A 16,905-nucleotide genomic window follows, 5' to 3' on the forward strand; every position below is an offset into this window, starting at 1 on the left:
CGGAAGGTTACTAAGTACATAGACATAAAAACACAGACATATTCAGCTTAAAAAGCACCTAGATTGGAACTGGTTGGTGAATTGATGAAAATACCATGTGTGCTTGTCCTTTCTGACACTTTTCAAGCATCCAACTGCTCTTGGAGACAGGATACTAGATTAGAGGGACCTAGTGTTGCCATTGTTGTGGCGTGAATCTAAAATCTTTCCAAGTGAAAAAGGGAAAGCAGAAGAAAAGAGACATGCATTCATATACTCACTTGGAAGGTGAGATAATAAGGTACTAGTCCTTACTGTGCCCATTTGAGATCCAGTATTTTCATCCCTCTCTGCTAGGCTATCGTTTCTTCTGGAGTTTGCCTCTCAGTCTTACTAATTGACAGAATATTTAATTGAATGCACATATAACTGCTATCAGTAGCTGCTTAGCAGTCGTGGTTCCTTGGAGTTGCTTATTCCTGATTGTGCTGCACTATTCATGGGGGCCTTTGGGCATTTGGCGATTGTCTGTGCTGTTGTTTCTGCACAGGAAACCTGTAGTTACTCACCTACAAAAGTTGTGTAAGACTTTGTTGATAAGTGTGTCCTTTCCTGGAAGATAGTATAGTGAAGCAAAGGCATCCTGTTACATAAAATTGAGTATGTACTAGTCCCTTTAAATTCTTTCACTAATGTCTTTTGTTGCCTTTGAAGAAGTTGTTTTGTATTTTTGCTTCGGTTTGTGTATCTATCAGTCTTTCTTTTTCATCTTCTTGGACAACTGGTCAGTTCTGTCACACAGCCTTCAGTTTCTGTTAATAATTCAAAGTACTCAGCCAAACTCTAGCATACTCCAGTATGTATTACCAAAACTGTTCCAGGAACAACAAGCAAAGAAATAATTTCCTTTATGTTTTATTGGAACTGTAAACCAGGATAATAGTTATGTTTGAAAAGAAACTATAACAAGTAATAATTTCCCCAAAGACTGCCAGTAGATGTATGGCCACAAAATATAAGTTTAGACAAGAGATCATGGCAGAATCCAGCAAATAAGTATTATTTTTATTCTAAAAACAAGGATATAGAAATGAGGGCTACTTGAAAGCAAGTATTTACTTAGATTCTCAGCATTTTCTATATATGAATATAAAATAACAGTCAATAGCTGAGTGCATATCTCTATTAGTGTGACAGGAACTGAAACAACATGTAATGTAACACACAGCTACAGGAATAACCTCAACACATCATCTGGTCCACGTATTTATATAGGGACAGGATGACACATGTTTAGACTCATCTTAACTGAGATTTGTCAAACAGTTGGCCTATTGCAGTGCTTCACTCTCCTTGTATAAGCAAAGCTTTTCCTAGTATCCAGGTTTTTTTGCTGTAAACAAAACTGAATACTTCATGTGATCTCCACTCGGTCAGAATAATATTGCTCTCTTTGTAAGGATCTTTTTGATATTATGGAACATGTGTTTTTCAAAAAAAGTCTCTTTTTAGACAAAAAAAAAAGGTAAATTCCTTACAGTTGTCCTTATAGCTCATCTGTTCCAACCTTGTTTTCACCCACAGGACTATTACATGTGTCTGTGTTTTCACTCAAGTCTGGTGTCTAGAGCTGTGCATAGCTGTACTTCTCCATAGGGCTTTGGCAAAAGAGGAACAAACTGCACTTGTTTAGGTTTGATGTTCATGTTTCATCATAGGATTCTTGACTGCAATTCTGGGGCCTGGCCACTTGTTTCTGTGTTGCATTTAAACATTTGATTACCTTTTCTTCAGCTTCCTACTCTTCAATTCTTTGTCTTTTTCTAATTGAATTTAGCTGATTCGTGTTCTCTCTCTAATTTATTAGCTTAATTTTTTATTCTTACCCACAGTTCTACCCCTTTGTTCAGTATCAGCTCTACGTTCTAGACCTTCATCGTAATTTTTTGTGCGTATCTTATTCTCCATTACTACCGTAAGAGAGCACACATTTTAAAGCAGAAACAAAACCTAGGCAAAACAAAATTGCTCTGTAGTTCACAACTCTCCATTTTTCCAGACTTTTTTTTTCCTATTTCCAATGTGTTTGATACTTCCATTTTTATGAAGATGAGTAAAGTCAGCAGATGTGCTACTGTAGACATGCATACTATAGATATGTAGATACAGTAGATATGCATAAAGTGCTGCTATGGATTATTCTTTATACTCGTTTGAATGTTAGATCCCCTTATACTGCTGACCTTACTGGTCTTTTCTGTGTGTGCCGTATGCAAGCACCAACACTTCTGCAGGTAACATCGGGCTCTCCTTCATTTCAAGGAGGTGAAAGTTATGTTGTTTCAGAAGGAAATCGAGACTTGTTTGCATCTTGTGACAATGATGTTTTGTACCCATACTATGCAGTATAATTCAGTCTTCTGGTTTCTCTTCTGAAAAACTTAAGTTCCCCAATTCATTCCAGGCAGATGAAAGCCAGCTCCTAACTGGAAGGCACTTCTGAGACCAGGCAGTGTACTCATATGTTGCTAAAAGCCAGTATAGACAGACAGACACCCCCACGCACCCTTCCACACACGTAAATTTATTTCTGACAGAGAGATTATAGTATTAGCTGTATTCATTAAACTGTCTCTAAACAGAATATTAAATGCCTGATAGTCTAGGGCTATTTACTATGAAGTTATAAAATCTTTGCATACTGAGAATCTACCTGCAAAAAAAGTGGTTCAACTTAAGGCAACAACATTTAGGTTAATATTATTGAGAAATTTGGGAATCATGAGCACAATGTTTTGAAGTGTTCCTCAATATGCTTTTAAAGTCAGGTATACAGCTGACATTATCTTCAGTGAGTTAGGGATTGCAGTAATGCCTGATTAGTGCTTTTGTGACTAGGGCTATACTTGCGTGTAATTTTGACATTTACTATACAAATACATTGTTCTTCTGTAATTGTACCTGCCCGGGTGCTCACTATGATCATAGTAAAACAATTCCGTATTTGCAAGTTACACTCCTGTGCTGAATGTGAAAGCTTATCATTTTTTGACATGTACAGTATAATGAAATGTTTAATTTTAATCTGCTGAATGCAAATGCAATAACCAGTTAATCATGCAGCAGGAAAATAACGTGTTTGTTTATTTTCAGATGTCACTCCTCCACAATCTGCTGGATACTTGGAAGTAACAGATCTTAATTCAAAGAAAATCAAATACATTGCTATTCCTAGGTAACTGATTTTATTGATTAAAGCAGCTTCTGTCTTACAGGAAGAGCAAAGAGAATTTAGTGTTATTACTTCAGAATAAGCAAATATTTCTTCTAATGTGGAAAGTAAAAATAATTCATACCTCTCATGTGAAATTCTGCAACCGTTGCAGCATATTTTTGTCAATATTTCTATCTGTTTACTAGATGATAACAAAGAAAATGTAGATATTAATTAGTAAATGTGAAAGGTAGCTTTATCTTCTGATTTTCGTTCCCTTTGTTCTTTTCCCCTCTTCACCCACTTTATCCTCTAACCCCTTTCATTTTGTTTTGCTATCTGTATTTTCTTTTCCTTTTTCTCTATCTTTAAGTCTAACAAGTTCACGTTGAAAATAGCTTGAGCTTCTCTGTGTTTTTGGTTCTTCCATTGGAAAGTATACATTCCCTCACAAGTATCTTGCATGATACACAAGTACCTTGTATGATACATTAAAATAGCCAGATTATGTGGCTTCTGTTCGGTTTTAACATCTATCTCTCACCATTGTAGACATTATTTGCAAAAGTTTTATGATATAAACATATATTTTGGTTACAAAATTGTCATTTTCCATTGCAATAATAATAAAGATTTTTGTTTCATATAACAGTCTCTCAACTTTTCATGATGTGTATGCTCTGCATGCACGTGTATGGAACCCACACATGATGAATTTCATACTTTTAATTCTACCCATTTGATGGTGGTTTTGAAAATATTATTTGATTCTCATTTAAATTAATTCTGCTTTATTAAAATTCTGTGGAATTTTGATTTCCTAGAGAATTTTGGACTGTTCACTGTTTTATAATTGATCCATTGGACTATATCCTACACAGTCATTCAACAATGTAAGGCATTAATACAGAAATAGTAGGGATTCACACTTTATTTTACACTGGGATCTTATAAGAAATTACAAAAATTTCAAAGCCAAACTTCAACATTATGGCACTTCACCTCCCAAGATATTTATGACAAATCCGAGCAGAAGTCCAGATTTAAAAACGTACTCCATTAAGAACTGATAAATAAAGTGACTTTTCATACCTATGAATAGTTCTGTGCTAAAATCTTAACAACCTTTCCTCCTTCTGGCATGGTTAGTCTGGACAGATGCTAAGATAACTCTTCTTCAGTTGTATTAGTACAAGGCAGTTTCAGTCACGGTGTTATATGTGTTACTGCTTCTTTTATTTTTGAAGATTGTTACTTGTAGTATTAGTGCAAGTAGCCAAGTCATTATGCATGTCATTAACAGTACTGAAAAAATGCAAAGAATCTTTCCTAATTTATCTAAATTTTTCTTCAAAATATGTAGCTATTAGTCCCTCTGTTTCAACAGTAAATTTTTGTCTGCAAGTTGACTGTTTAAAACAGTGCTAAGATTCTCTGTGCATAATTGAGTGTTTAAATCTTCATTTTTTATTAAAGCACTGGAGAAAGGTGTTACTTTAAGTTGATGGAAAGGGATTTTCCTCAGTGCCCAGGTCATGTTCTCCCTTGTTTCTTTTGTAGTTTTATGTTTTTCTATAACACATTTTTAAATTTTTCATATTCTTCATAGTTTTTTTGTACAGACTGACTATTTTCAGATAGATTAGATATAGCAGTGTGTTAGGCAACACATTCTCTTTCAGCATGGTCTTTTGTACTGCTTTTTATACTGACAAGTATCTGTTGGCCATATCCAGTTTCAGTAGATGGAATGTTTCAGATAAGATAGTGGGTCTGCAGTGTGTCATGGAATAAGGGCGTAATTTCATGTAATTGTCACCTTAACTACAGAAATACTCATCCTCTTTTTAATTGCAGCTTCAAGAAAAATTGCATTCGTTCTTGTTTTTCAGATCCCAGTCTCTCTCTCCCTATACATCTTGGCTCTCTAAGATCTCGGATGCCGATGCCCTGTTGGCACCGCTGGGCAAAGTAGGTTTGGTGACTGTGGACATGGGAGGCGGTGTGAGGCTGTGGGAGACCGGGCTGGACAGCCTCCAGCGGTCGCTGCAGGACTGGAGGAACATGATCGGCCAAGGAGACGGTCGTCCTGTGCAGGTAGGAGTTCACAAAGCTGAAGTGAAAAACATTTAACAAAATGAGTTGCAAATGAGTTTTCTGCCGGGAGAGGGGTTGATGAGAGCTGTGTTGAAAAACACCGTGAAGTAGAAATATGCCTGCAAGAAAAATTGAATAGACGTCTTCACTGGAAAAAAACACACAGTGGTTTAATTTAAAAGCTTATTTGTGACCCCTGTAATTATGGTTACTGACAGACTCTTTGTCTTGCAGTGTTTGTATTTTTGCCAAATTCCAGTACATTTAAATGCAAATCAATTCTTTATCTCCTGCTGATTTTTAACTGCAACTTTCAAAATGTAGAATAATGAAATTAATTTTTAAGGAAAGCATATACTTTTCCAGAGTTCAAATACTTGGAAAAAATTACTGTGTTTATACTTTAGAAAAGAAATTTGAAACCTAGGTAGAAGATGCTTTGAGTTCACAGCAATGCCCTTGGCTGATTTTGAAAATTCTCCCAGATGAGCAGAGTTAAAAGGGTCTCCATACAGCCGCATTCTCATGTGGAATGTTTAGGTAGATGTTGAAAATATACAGCATATACATGTATTCTCTGTGTGTGCATGTATGTATGTATGTATACACGGGTGTTAATGTACTGGCTAATAAGTATGATCACCATTGAAACACAGAGGGAAAATTCATGACTGTTCAATTGCATCTTTAATTTCTGTTAGTAATTGGAGAAGGTATCACTTCAAAGAACTAGATTGTGCTTTAGGAGGAATTCTCCACTTCTGACTAGGAAGATTCTGCCTCTATCTACCATTGCAATTATTTCTCTTTCATTAATTTCTGTAACCACTTTCACAGTACATTAGAATGGGAAAACAGGATGAATCTTTTCTAAATTACATCTCTCTATATTTTTGTTTACAAGGTATCCAGGTATCTCAAGTGTGAATGAGATTTATTAGGCCAAAAACATAGCCCTTCTTTCACTTTCTTTTCCCATGCTGAGCTCCCATTCTACAAGATGTTCTGCCATTACAGAAACTTATGCATGAACTGACATGTTCTTGTTTCTGGACCTCAGCAAATGCCTTTCATAAAAGTCATGAGAAAAAGAAACTGTTACTCAGTAGTATGTTTGTGTGGATGCTTGTTGCTTTACCGGTGCCATTTTTATTACCAATGCAGTAGCACTAGCACCATCTTATGGTCAGATATAGTCGGTTTACACCAGCCCAATTTCATCTACTGATCAAGTTGACTAGTAGAAATGAAGAGAGCCGGGAGGAACAGTTAAAGTTTTGCTTGTTTTAATAGTTGTTCTTCCTTCTTTTTTTTTTTTTTTTTTATGTTATAATTTTATTTGACAGTATTACGGTACTGTCAGCCATAATCAACTGAATATTAGAGAATACTGGCTTGGAAAGTACACATCATCAGAAAATTTTAAGTCATTTAAATAATAATGTCAAACAACCATTTTTTTAAAATATTAGTAAGTTTTCCCACAGTCACAAAGCAGTTTTCAAGTTCTGTTGTAGGACTTCTCTCTCCTGACAACATGCCTCTCTAATTAGTAGGCACATTCCAGGGTAAAGTCTTCTTACAATATCTTTCTTCTTTCCTCTGTCAATACAGAGTACCTAGCTCAAGTCAGAGGTTTCTTTCAGCCTTTTAGCTCAAATCAAAGACTATGCCATTTTGAGTCCTGACAAAGCCTCCTATGTGATCTTCAGACTTGCATGATTATCACTAACTTCTGTTTCTCTACTTTACACACTTCAAATGGAAAGATAATGAGACCTAAGAAACGTTGTTTACAAAGTCATTACAGATCAATAAGCAATAAGTTAAATACTTTATTTTATTTTATGTACGTCTCCAATAAGTTTGTAGATACATAGTTGCTATGTAAACTCTATACCTTGCTATTTGGAGATTAAGACCTTCACCTTTCCTACTTAATGTTTCAACAGTCCTAGACGTAAAAGCAGTGCTTTATTAAGGCATTCATTTATGGAAATGAAAGGATCCTGTTAGCTTGAAAACATATTAATGTAGATTCACTGTGTAAGGTAAGCATAGCAAGAACTCCAGTGTTTCCCGTTCTAGAGACAATTACTTTTATAAGAAAGCTGAATCTAAATATTTCCTGATACCTGCTTTTACAGAATTGGAGATATTTTGCAGCCATGTGTTGATCTGTTAATTCAAGTGTATGAAAATCATCTTCTGTAAAAGGTTTCATGCTCATGTTAAGTATTTTGGAGTTTAATGAAGCATCTCTGATTTCTTGACTAAACCTATCATTCCCAATCACCTTGTAGCAGAAGCTCACTTAAGAAAATTGTCAGTGTTCTACATATCACTAGAATTCATTCCTCACCCGCCCCCACTTTCCCCTTCCTTAAAAGCTGCCATTGATGCATCACACAAAGCTACTACAGGCTTAACAAAGCTTATTATTGTTCTTGGATCAGCACAAGACCTGTCTAGGTGGATGAGAACCACTGTTCTGCAAAAACACACAGAATCTCTCTGAAGCTTCTTAACTTTTGAGAGAAAAAAAGAATTAGAGGGCTTTCAATATAAATACAGATTCAAGGAACAGGAAACAAATCCTTAACCAGGCTTCAGTTGCAACTATTGGTACCATCTTCTGTGTCTGCATTGTGACTTTCACAAACACATTAGATCTCATAAGCAGGCTGGATGTACAGAAGCTATGAAACAGAAGAAGAGAAACATCTGTTCCACTTATAATCAGTAATTAGGCTCCCTTGATAGAATATCGTGGCAGTCTTCAAAAGAGTCAACATTTGTTTTGTATTGTTGATATACTCAGCAGAGTTCAAACTGCTGAAGTCTTGAGGCTACAAAAATAGTTTCTGGAAATATAGTTTATGTTTACATAATTTTGCATTTATATGGGCAGGTCAGAAATTTTCTTCATTTATTGAAGTTTTAAACTCAAAATATGACTACAATATTCTGAAAAGATTAAGTTGGAGTGCCTAAAATACAAAATCTAAACAAAACACTGGATTTTCTAAAGCTATGAACTCTATTTGGAATCCAAAAAATATTGAGCATTATGGACTATGGACTCGTGTCTCTCATTTTCAGTGTAGCAAGCCTTCCTCATAAACATTCAAGTACCCAGTGGGATATGAAATCATAATTTCATCTAAGTGAAGAGTTAGCAAGAAAAAAAAAAGAGAGCCTTCTTTCCATTTTCCCATCTTTCTGCTGTAAACCTGAAACAGGCTCAACAATCTCCTGGTGGATCCCAGATCTTAAAGCTCAAGGCCTGCCTGTTCTACAGTACACTGCTGCTTCAAGGGTGGTTATTGCTTACATCACTTTGGCCTACAAGAGGCCCACTCTACATGGGTGTTCTATATAGTGGGTTTTTCCCTCAGAAACGTAAAAATATGAAATGTTTGACTCAGAATATATCTGTTATAAGAGCTCGGGTGGGTTTCTTAAATGATTCTGATTCAGCCAGTATAATGTCAAGATCAGATACTGTAAGACTGAACAGAGGAAAGATACATCAAATGCAAGTTGAGTGCGCACCAGTCTTGATAATACTGGATATTTAAAAATAGATAAAATACTTGGTATTGATATCTCTGCTACCAGAAGTTTCTTCTGCTTTAGGTAGTAAAATTAGGCCTTGTCGTGGTTTAGGCCTGATTGACAGCCAACCACAATGCAGCACCTCTCTCTCCCTTCCCCTCCGGCAATGAGAAGGGACAGAGAGCCAGGCTTGGGGTTCAAGATAGGACTGGGATGGGGGAAAATCCCCCTTTTATGATCACGAGCAAAAGGCAGACTCGTTAGGGGAAGAAAAAAAAAGAACATACATTTATTACAGACACTAACAACACATAACAGAGTAGGACAGTGAGAAGCATTCCCACATCTTGAGAACACCTTCCCCCCACCCCTCCCTTCTTCCCGGGCTCAGCTCTGCTCCCGATATCTCTACCTCCTCCCCCAGTGGCGCAGGGGCAGGGAATGGGGGGTGCAGTCAGTGCTGCCACTTCCTTCATCTTTGGTGAGGGGAGTGTCCAAAACTTGTTACCCCCTGCTCCATCGTGGTCCCCCTCTCACAGGAGACAGTCCTCCACAAACTTTCTCTGACTTGAATTCCTCCCATGGGCCGCAGCGTTCCCCACACTGCTCCGTCATGGGTCACTAACTTCCTCCGACTGGATTCCCTCCCACGGCTGCAGCCCTTCCCGAGCTTCTCCGGTGTGGGACTCCCCCGCACGCTGCAATCCTCCCAGCACTGAATTACAGCAGCGGGGCTGCCTTTTCCCATGAGACCCCGGCCTTCTTCGGGCACAGAATGATCAGCTGAGCAGGAACAACAGGCTGTAAATCAATGTCTGCTCCACCGTAGACCTCCATGGGTGGCAGGGGGGGCCGCCCTGCCGTCTCCCCACAGGATACAGGGGGGTCTCTGCTCCGGCACACCTCCCCCCTCCTTTCTTCCTCCGTTCCTCCACTGACCTTGGTGTTCATGCAGCTGCAGCGACTCCTCCTCACCAGTCCCACTGCCCGTCACCATGTCCCTTCTTAAATACGTTATCGCAGAGGCGCAGCCGATTGGCTCAATTTCCCAAACAGAAGTGGAGCTGACGTGGAGCTGGGGGAGCTTCGAGAAGCTTCTCACAGGGGGCCGCCCCTATAGCCCCCTCCCCTGCCACCAAAAAACTCCACCACTCACTCAACCCAGGACAGGCCTATACTCACCCATGAGCAAGTGCATGTGCTGTGTAGAACCTGAATAATAAAACACCTCCATCGTCCCAGCTCTGCAGTCTCAAGGCTGATGGGCAACACTCAGCTTAAAACATCATGTACTCTTTTGTAGGTGGGTCACTCCAAAGGAAGTGTGTAAGAGAAACACTGACACCTGCTCAGGGTGTGTTTCTACCCACTGGGTCAACAGCTCAAAACTTTTCAACAGCCCATGTCACTGAAGACCATTCGCATAGTATCTATCTGTAATAGTCCACCTACTGGGGCCAGACCTTTATTTGTACAACTCCTTAGTATGAAACCAGGCCCTTCCAAGGATAAGAAGCAGCCTGGAAGTGTTCTCTCCCTTTTCTTTCCCCGCTTTTCTTTGGTGACTTGACCTGATCTGTCTGTTTTGTAGCAAAAAGGCAACTCAACAGTTAAGTCACGTTAGAGTTCACAGCATCACAAAACTGAAATGGTGGAATGAATCTAGAAAAACACATGAATGAGAAGTAGAATCTTTGCTTCTCACCGGTGGTTTAAACAACAAATGCACTAGGGACGTTTCTGCAGTAGTGTGTAGAAATTCATTCGGTACTGGCCCAGATTCATTCTGTTAGAAGAGGTCTTAGAGGAGGACAACTCAGCATGACTTGGATGTATATTTGATATGTCTCAGGCCTTGGCATTAAAAGGAGATGTGAATTAAAGGTATGCAAGAATAGGGAAGGCTTTAGATTGAGGTTTTCAGAGATTTCATTCAAGATCTTCTGCCCAGGGGGACTGACTGAGAGAATAGTTTTCTGTCAAAATTTAATACTTTTATCTTAAATTGCAATTCCTTTTCCCAGTAGCACTAGAGACATGTTCTTCTTGTTTCTGCTGCGACTAGTTAACATTTTACTGATCTAATATTTCCACAAAACATGAATCATTGTAACTAGCTAAATGGAGAAGTGAAAAAAAATTACCTCATCAATCCATACCCATTTCCCTTTAGTCACCCCTAAACATTTAAATATCTAATTATTGCAACATTGCTTTCCAGACAAGGGAACTGAGACATAAGGAAGGCAGGTCACTTGTTCAGGTTCATGCTGTATGGCTGCACTGCAGTGTCAGAGGTGGGATAAGTGTGGTATACGCCTGTAGGGATATATAAACATACTTTGTACCTGTGTTGCCAAGTTGAGTAGCTTGAATGTCCTTGAATGCTGCAGTCAGTATGAACATACCTTTAATTGGGCAAAAAATTGCATATAAATGCAGTGCAGCCACCTAAGAAAACAAATGTCAACTCTAGATAGCTTGAGGTTGAAACATGCTTAGCTGAATATAGGCATATTCAGCAAAATCAAGAAATGCAATACATAGATATTTTTCTCAGATTTAAATGGCTGTCTTCACAGTCTTACAGCAGCTCCCAAAAATGATAACAGAACACATAAGTTGTTCTATGTCCTTTGAATAGCTAGAAGACATGAACATATGGTTCATGTCAGTAATGTAAAAGAGCAATGTATATGTGTTCATCACCAATAGCTAAAAAAATTAAGGGTGTTTTTTTCATGTGTCGTAACTGCTCAAATCATACATGATACAAGAGCTTTTTGCCAAAAACAAAATTTTGATGAGTTCAGCAGCACTCAGTAGTAGTCCCCAACATTCAGACTTTCTTCTGCAGTCTGTCAGTTAACGTTTAGATCTGATGAGGGCAAAGGCTAACACTATGTAGCTATTATGGGATGCCAGGTCCATCATTAGAAATATATTTAAAATATGTTCCTATCCTACCTAAATTTCAGGTAAAGCCTGTGTTGAACTGGAGTAAAATTTGAGTAAATTTTGAAAATAATCATAATGCCAAAAATGTCAGATTTATTGCTGAAGGTAGAAGAAACACAATCGTTGTAGAAGAAACACAGTCATTTTAAATTAAAAGGGGGGGTTGTACATATGTAGTTGTGTGTGTGTGTGTATATATGTGTGTATATATATTCACACACATATATGTTTACCTATGTGGACACATGCATACACATGTTGATACACACACACACAAAAGTTCAGGTTTTTGCCCAGATGTCATACCTGGATGTTGACTCTCTTGATTTAGATATACCTCAGGAGATTGTCATAACTTTGGAGGTACCCAGTCCCTCAAGGACTGTATTTCATAATGAACAGGAATTGGAAGAAGATTTAGAGGAAGAGATTTTAATACAATTTAAGAAAAATATTTAGGATCCCTGTGTTACAGATATACTTAGGCATGAGGAATGTAACAATACTTCTCTCTCCTTTTGTCAGGTCCTTGTCTGTAGTCAGCCAGTTAACAGGCCTGTTGGCACAAGTCCTGCTCCTTGTCTGGCTTTTACACCCGAGCTGTTATTTTAGCTCATGTGTGCCTGATACAGAGCTAGAATATAGCTGAGGCACCTACCTGGACTCAGAAAATTAGAAACTTTCCATGGGTGTATTCACAGCCTCCTTTTTCTCAGACCCATTTTGATCTCTTAGAATGGAGGAGGGTGAACACAGTTAGACTGGCCTCCAATTGCAACAGTGAGAGGTTCAGAGCAATCATTGTGATATACATGGAGATGATCAGAAATGCAGGATGGTATGGTATACAAAATATTGTCTAGTAAAATCTACAGAGGAATTTAAAAAAAAGAAAACAGGAAAAAAAAAAAAAAAAAGAGTGTCATAATTATTAACAATCTTTGCAATTTGACTTCTCCATTGTACAGCCAGAACAAGGGCAATGGAAAGGTGGCTGATGAGTAGTAGTGCTTTTAGTCCTAAATTAATTACAATTGATTTTTTGGAAGGACTTGGATTTGTTCCTTTTATTCCCTTGTAGTGCTATTATAGAACAAAATAAATGTTGTGTAGCTGCCTTTGAGTTTTCATATGATGTAGGTGCTTTCCCTAGAGGTTCTTGGGAATCACCTGTACAGTTGTGGAAATAAAACATTAATAACAAAAAGATCGCTCTCATTTATATAAAATGGATGTCTATGTTTTCCTTTACAGCACTCATGCCTTGGTTTAATAATGGCTAAAAGCTTTGAAAACATGCCTCAAGTTCAACTCTTGGGAGTTCATTGATCAATCTGTCTTATTAAAATCTTAGTTTGTTCGATCACCTTTTCTTTCTTAAAATTTTTCACCAAAACCTATGCTCACTAAACACCACACAGACATCCATGAGCCTTGATGGAGTATCAGGAGATAAACATTTACCTCCCAGAGAAGGGTAGACATGGTCAACTACACCCCTTACCCTGCTTCTTTTCAAGACTATATTAGATCAAAAAAAGCAGCAGGTATATTGTACTTTAATAAATAATGCTTAGTTTTTACAGGCAAAAGCAGTTCAGTTTCATTGCTTTAAACAATGTTTGCATGTACTTAGACGCAAGAAGCTCGGGCAGGTTGCTGTACTTGGAAATATTGAAGAGTAACAGCAAGGAGGAAGGAGTAGAGTCCAGCTCCAGACCTGTATGCATTTCAGTATCTACTTCTGAGCCAAGCCTGTGAGCTCTACTGTAACCAAGAAAGCCTGAAGAGCTCACCTTGAAGGAGACACTGTATGGCTCTTCAGACACCACTGCCAATAGTGGCATCTCAGGTGCCTGACTTACCTGGGAGATCCCTACATTTAGCTGTCTGCAGACTGGATCTAAATCCCATGGTCAACGTGCAACGCATTATCTACGGATTTAAGGAAATGGATTCTTAGAAGTGGAAGAGAGTTTCCTTTATGCCTCTGTTACAACCTGGACTGGGAGCCCAGGGAGTCGTAAAAGTTCTGTGATCCCCCTTGGGTTAAATTAAGGTGAAATGACACCAAACAACCAGTTAAGTTGCTTTACTTGTGGTAGAAACAACTTAAACTTGGAAAAGGATAATAAGCAAAGATAAATCCATAAGAAAGAAAAGGAAAGGAGAAGAGTCCGGTCACCACCCCTTGTTCCAGCATTGTCTGAGGTTCGGAAATCTTGGGTGGTGGGTGCACCTGCAGCAAAGCTTTCTGTTGCCTTCATCTTACCAGCTGATTAACATACCAGACAGAGGCAAGTATTCTGGGAACTCATTTCCATGAGAGACAAGTGGTCTTGTTCCCTCCTACCACCTTTCCTCATTTTTTTTCTCCTTGGGTAATTGTCCAGCCTTTAGCTTATCAGTCTTTTTTTTGAGGCTCATACAAGGAATTTAACACTACATCAGCAAGGAAGTGGAGCCATGCATCCTTCGATACACTCCATCCTTCCCTGGGCAGCATTCTTTAGACTAATCACAAAGGCCACAACTTGTCCTTGATGCTTTCTGTGTCAAGGAATGTTTGAGGCATTGATTCTTTCAGTTCCTTACAGCCTCTTTCCGTTATTTGGGCTGAGACCAGAAAATCTGTAGTTGTTTGATTCTCTGCCATCTTTGGGTGATGGTCATCTTACTCCCTTCCTTAAATAGTCTTGTTTATTCTATTTGTATTTCTCTCAACTAATCATGCAGAACTCTACATGAATTATTCAACCTTTAGGTGAATTAATATTTGTGGTTTTACTGGATGCATCCTTTGTTCCTTTTGATTTTCTGAAGCTGCAGTTTGTACTTGAAAGTTAGGTTAATACAAATTTATTTTTTAGGTTGGATGTTTATCTGAAGAATACTTGATTCAGGAGTTTCACTGATCCCAACTTGTTTATATTTACTGCTCAGGTTCTACTTCAATCTATACTGATGATTTTTTTTTTCCTTTTATAAAAGTGACATTTTACTTTATAACATTTTAGCAAAACTCCAGCCTTTTCCTCCTGATGTTAAAACTGAACTGGGCAAAATTGCAGTTCTTGATTTGAGATAAAAGCATGACCTTATAACAAGGGTGGCTAGTCCTGCCCACCACCACTCCTGGTTCTCTATTTTCTACTTTAGACCAAGTAGTTTTTCTGACCACGTGAGGGCATGGGTGAGCTAGTAACAGTGGTTTTGCTCATCTCTTAAATACTGGCGGTTCAAACCCCATAAATTATGAAAAATATATGCAGTGGAGAGTTTTTGTACGCTTGGAATAAATATATGATGACATTCTGCAGTCCTGTGCAGGATCCTGAAAAACTTGAAATACTGCAGGTTGTAGTTATCTAGTCAATAAGTGGATTATGAGGTATAGTTTGATAACATTTGCAGTTCTGAGATCCGTGAGCCCCAAATACAGTTTAGGTCTGTGACTTTTTCCTGGAATGCATTATTCATTTTAACAAAGTGAGGAGTAGCAGACATATACCCCTCCTTGAAGCAAAGCATCAAAGTATGGGTAAGCGTAAGACTAGAAATCCACAAACCCACAGAGCTCGATAAATTCATCTCTCTAAAAGTCTCCACTGGGTGAAGCAACTCAGATAAAGATCATTGGTTCTCTGTCAGATACTTTTTCTCATATAAATGCCCTCAGCTGAAATGAGGCCCTTTTTGGAAGCACACATGCAAACGTGGAAGCAGACATACAAACAAGTCTAAAATACATTCCCATTCCTAAAGATCTTCCAGTCTAATTAGAGCAGACAAAGAGCAGGAGTGGAAATAACCTTAACTTTGTGTTAGAGCAGGCTGATCCAGCACAAAGTTCCTCTTTCTTCCTCGGACTTTCCTGTGAGAGCCCACAGTTCTCGTGGGAAAAAGTTTAATAACCTCAACATGCCATCTTTTAGATCTCAAGAAGTCTGCAGCAGTGCACATTGCTGATGTAAAGGCTGGAGCTCCTGACAGCAGTGAAATCCTACTGTCCCAGCGAGACAAATGCATACTAGTAATTCTACCCTTATGAAAGTTGTTCCTTGATTAGTGAAAGGATAAATATAGTGAAAATTAAAATCATCTGATCTGATAGAGTAGTGCTAAATATAGGAGGCTTTCCTCTAGAAAACAGTGTAGTTGATCTTTATTAACTTATGTCTCTGCTTCTTAAGAACAGATTTGACAAGGTCCTAGGTCTATAAAAAATAAAGCTTTTCTCCTTCCACGTGTGATTTTTTTTTGTCAACTTTCTTTTGACCATGCAATGTCCCTATGGTTTTCTATGCAGACTATTCCATATTGCCATAATTTGTTCACTTATTGCATCTTCCTAGCTGTTGATTATTCAGAGTACTCCAGAAGAAATCAAATTCAGTGTTTTCTGAGTTCACTGGTGTTAGGAGCTGTGTAGTAGTCATGATAAATAACCAGGCTAGACATTGTCTGTCTGCTCTGATAATGTTTTGTAGTGGATTAGCATACTAAAAAGGTGATGACCTCACATCTTTTAGTTGAAAATAATTAATTAGGCAATTTTTAATAATGACAGAGGAAAATGGAATTTACACAGGTTTTAACATAGTAGAGGATCTATTAGATGGCAGCAAGTGTATGATATTCTCTTGTTATTTCACTTAGTTTGTACAGATTTTAAGCCACAGAGTGCGTACTCGTGGACAAAAGACTCTGATGCATCTACTGCTGCAGAGTTTCTGAGCTGGTTCTTAGAGTGACAGCATTTAGTTCAAAAGAAGACCCACAGCAGCAATGACTTCATTTTATATAGTGGTTTGGGTTTTTTAGCTGGTGTATAAAAAAATTCATTTTCAAGCCAGAAACCCCTGTTATGTGTTCCACTCCGAATCTCCACCTCTTTCCCCACCCAGACGCACTTTTCTAAAATTCCATTAAAGCTATATTGCTTTGAACAGTTTTGCTATTTGAGACAGAAGTTTAATGCCTGTGTGAATTTTAAAAGCTGCTTTTAGAGAGAAATGTTCAGGGAAGTCAGATAATGAATGAAGTTTCATTAGTTCATTTTGAATTCTTGCAAAGTTTTACAGACAAGACAGAAAATC

General features: G+C 38.2%; 1 protein-coding gene across 3 annotated transcripts in view; it reads left to right on the forward strand.

The window, feature by feature from the left end:
- Positions 1-16,905, forward strand: part of VWA8 (von Willebrand factor A domain containing 8) — a 194,830-nt gene that overhangs the window by 143,154 nt on the left and 34,771 nt on the right. For all 3 annotated transcript variants that reach the window (XM_042805822.1, XM_042805819.1, XM_042805821.1), the window contains exons 36-37: positions 3,133-3,214; positions 5,086-5,290. In XM_042805822.1, coding sequence (XP_042661756.1) covers positions 3,133-3,214; positions 5,086-5,290 — 287 coding nt within the window. The remainder of the gene's footprint in view (positions 1-3,132; positions 3,215-5,085; positions 5,291-16,905) is intronic.

Source organism: Tyto alba, unplaced genomic scaffold, assembly GCF_018691265.1.
Source record: "Tyto alba isolate M040663 unplaced genomic scaffold, T.alba_DEE_v4.0 Super-Scaffold_45, whole genome shotgun sequence".
Classification (NCBI taxonomy): Eukaryota; Metazoa; Chordata; class Aves; order Strigiformes; family Tytonidae; genus Tyto; species Tyto alba.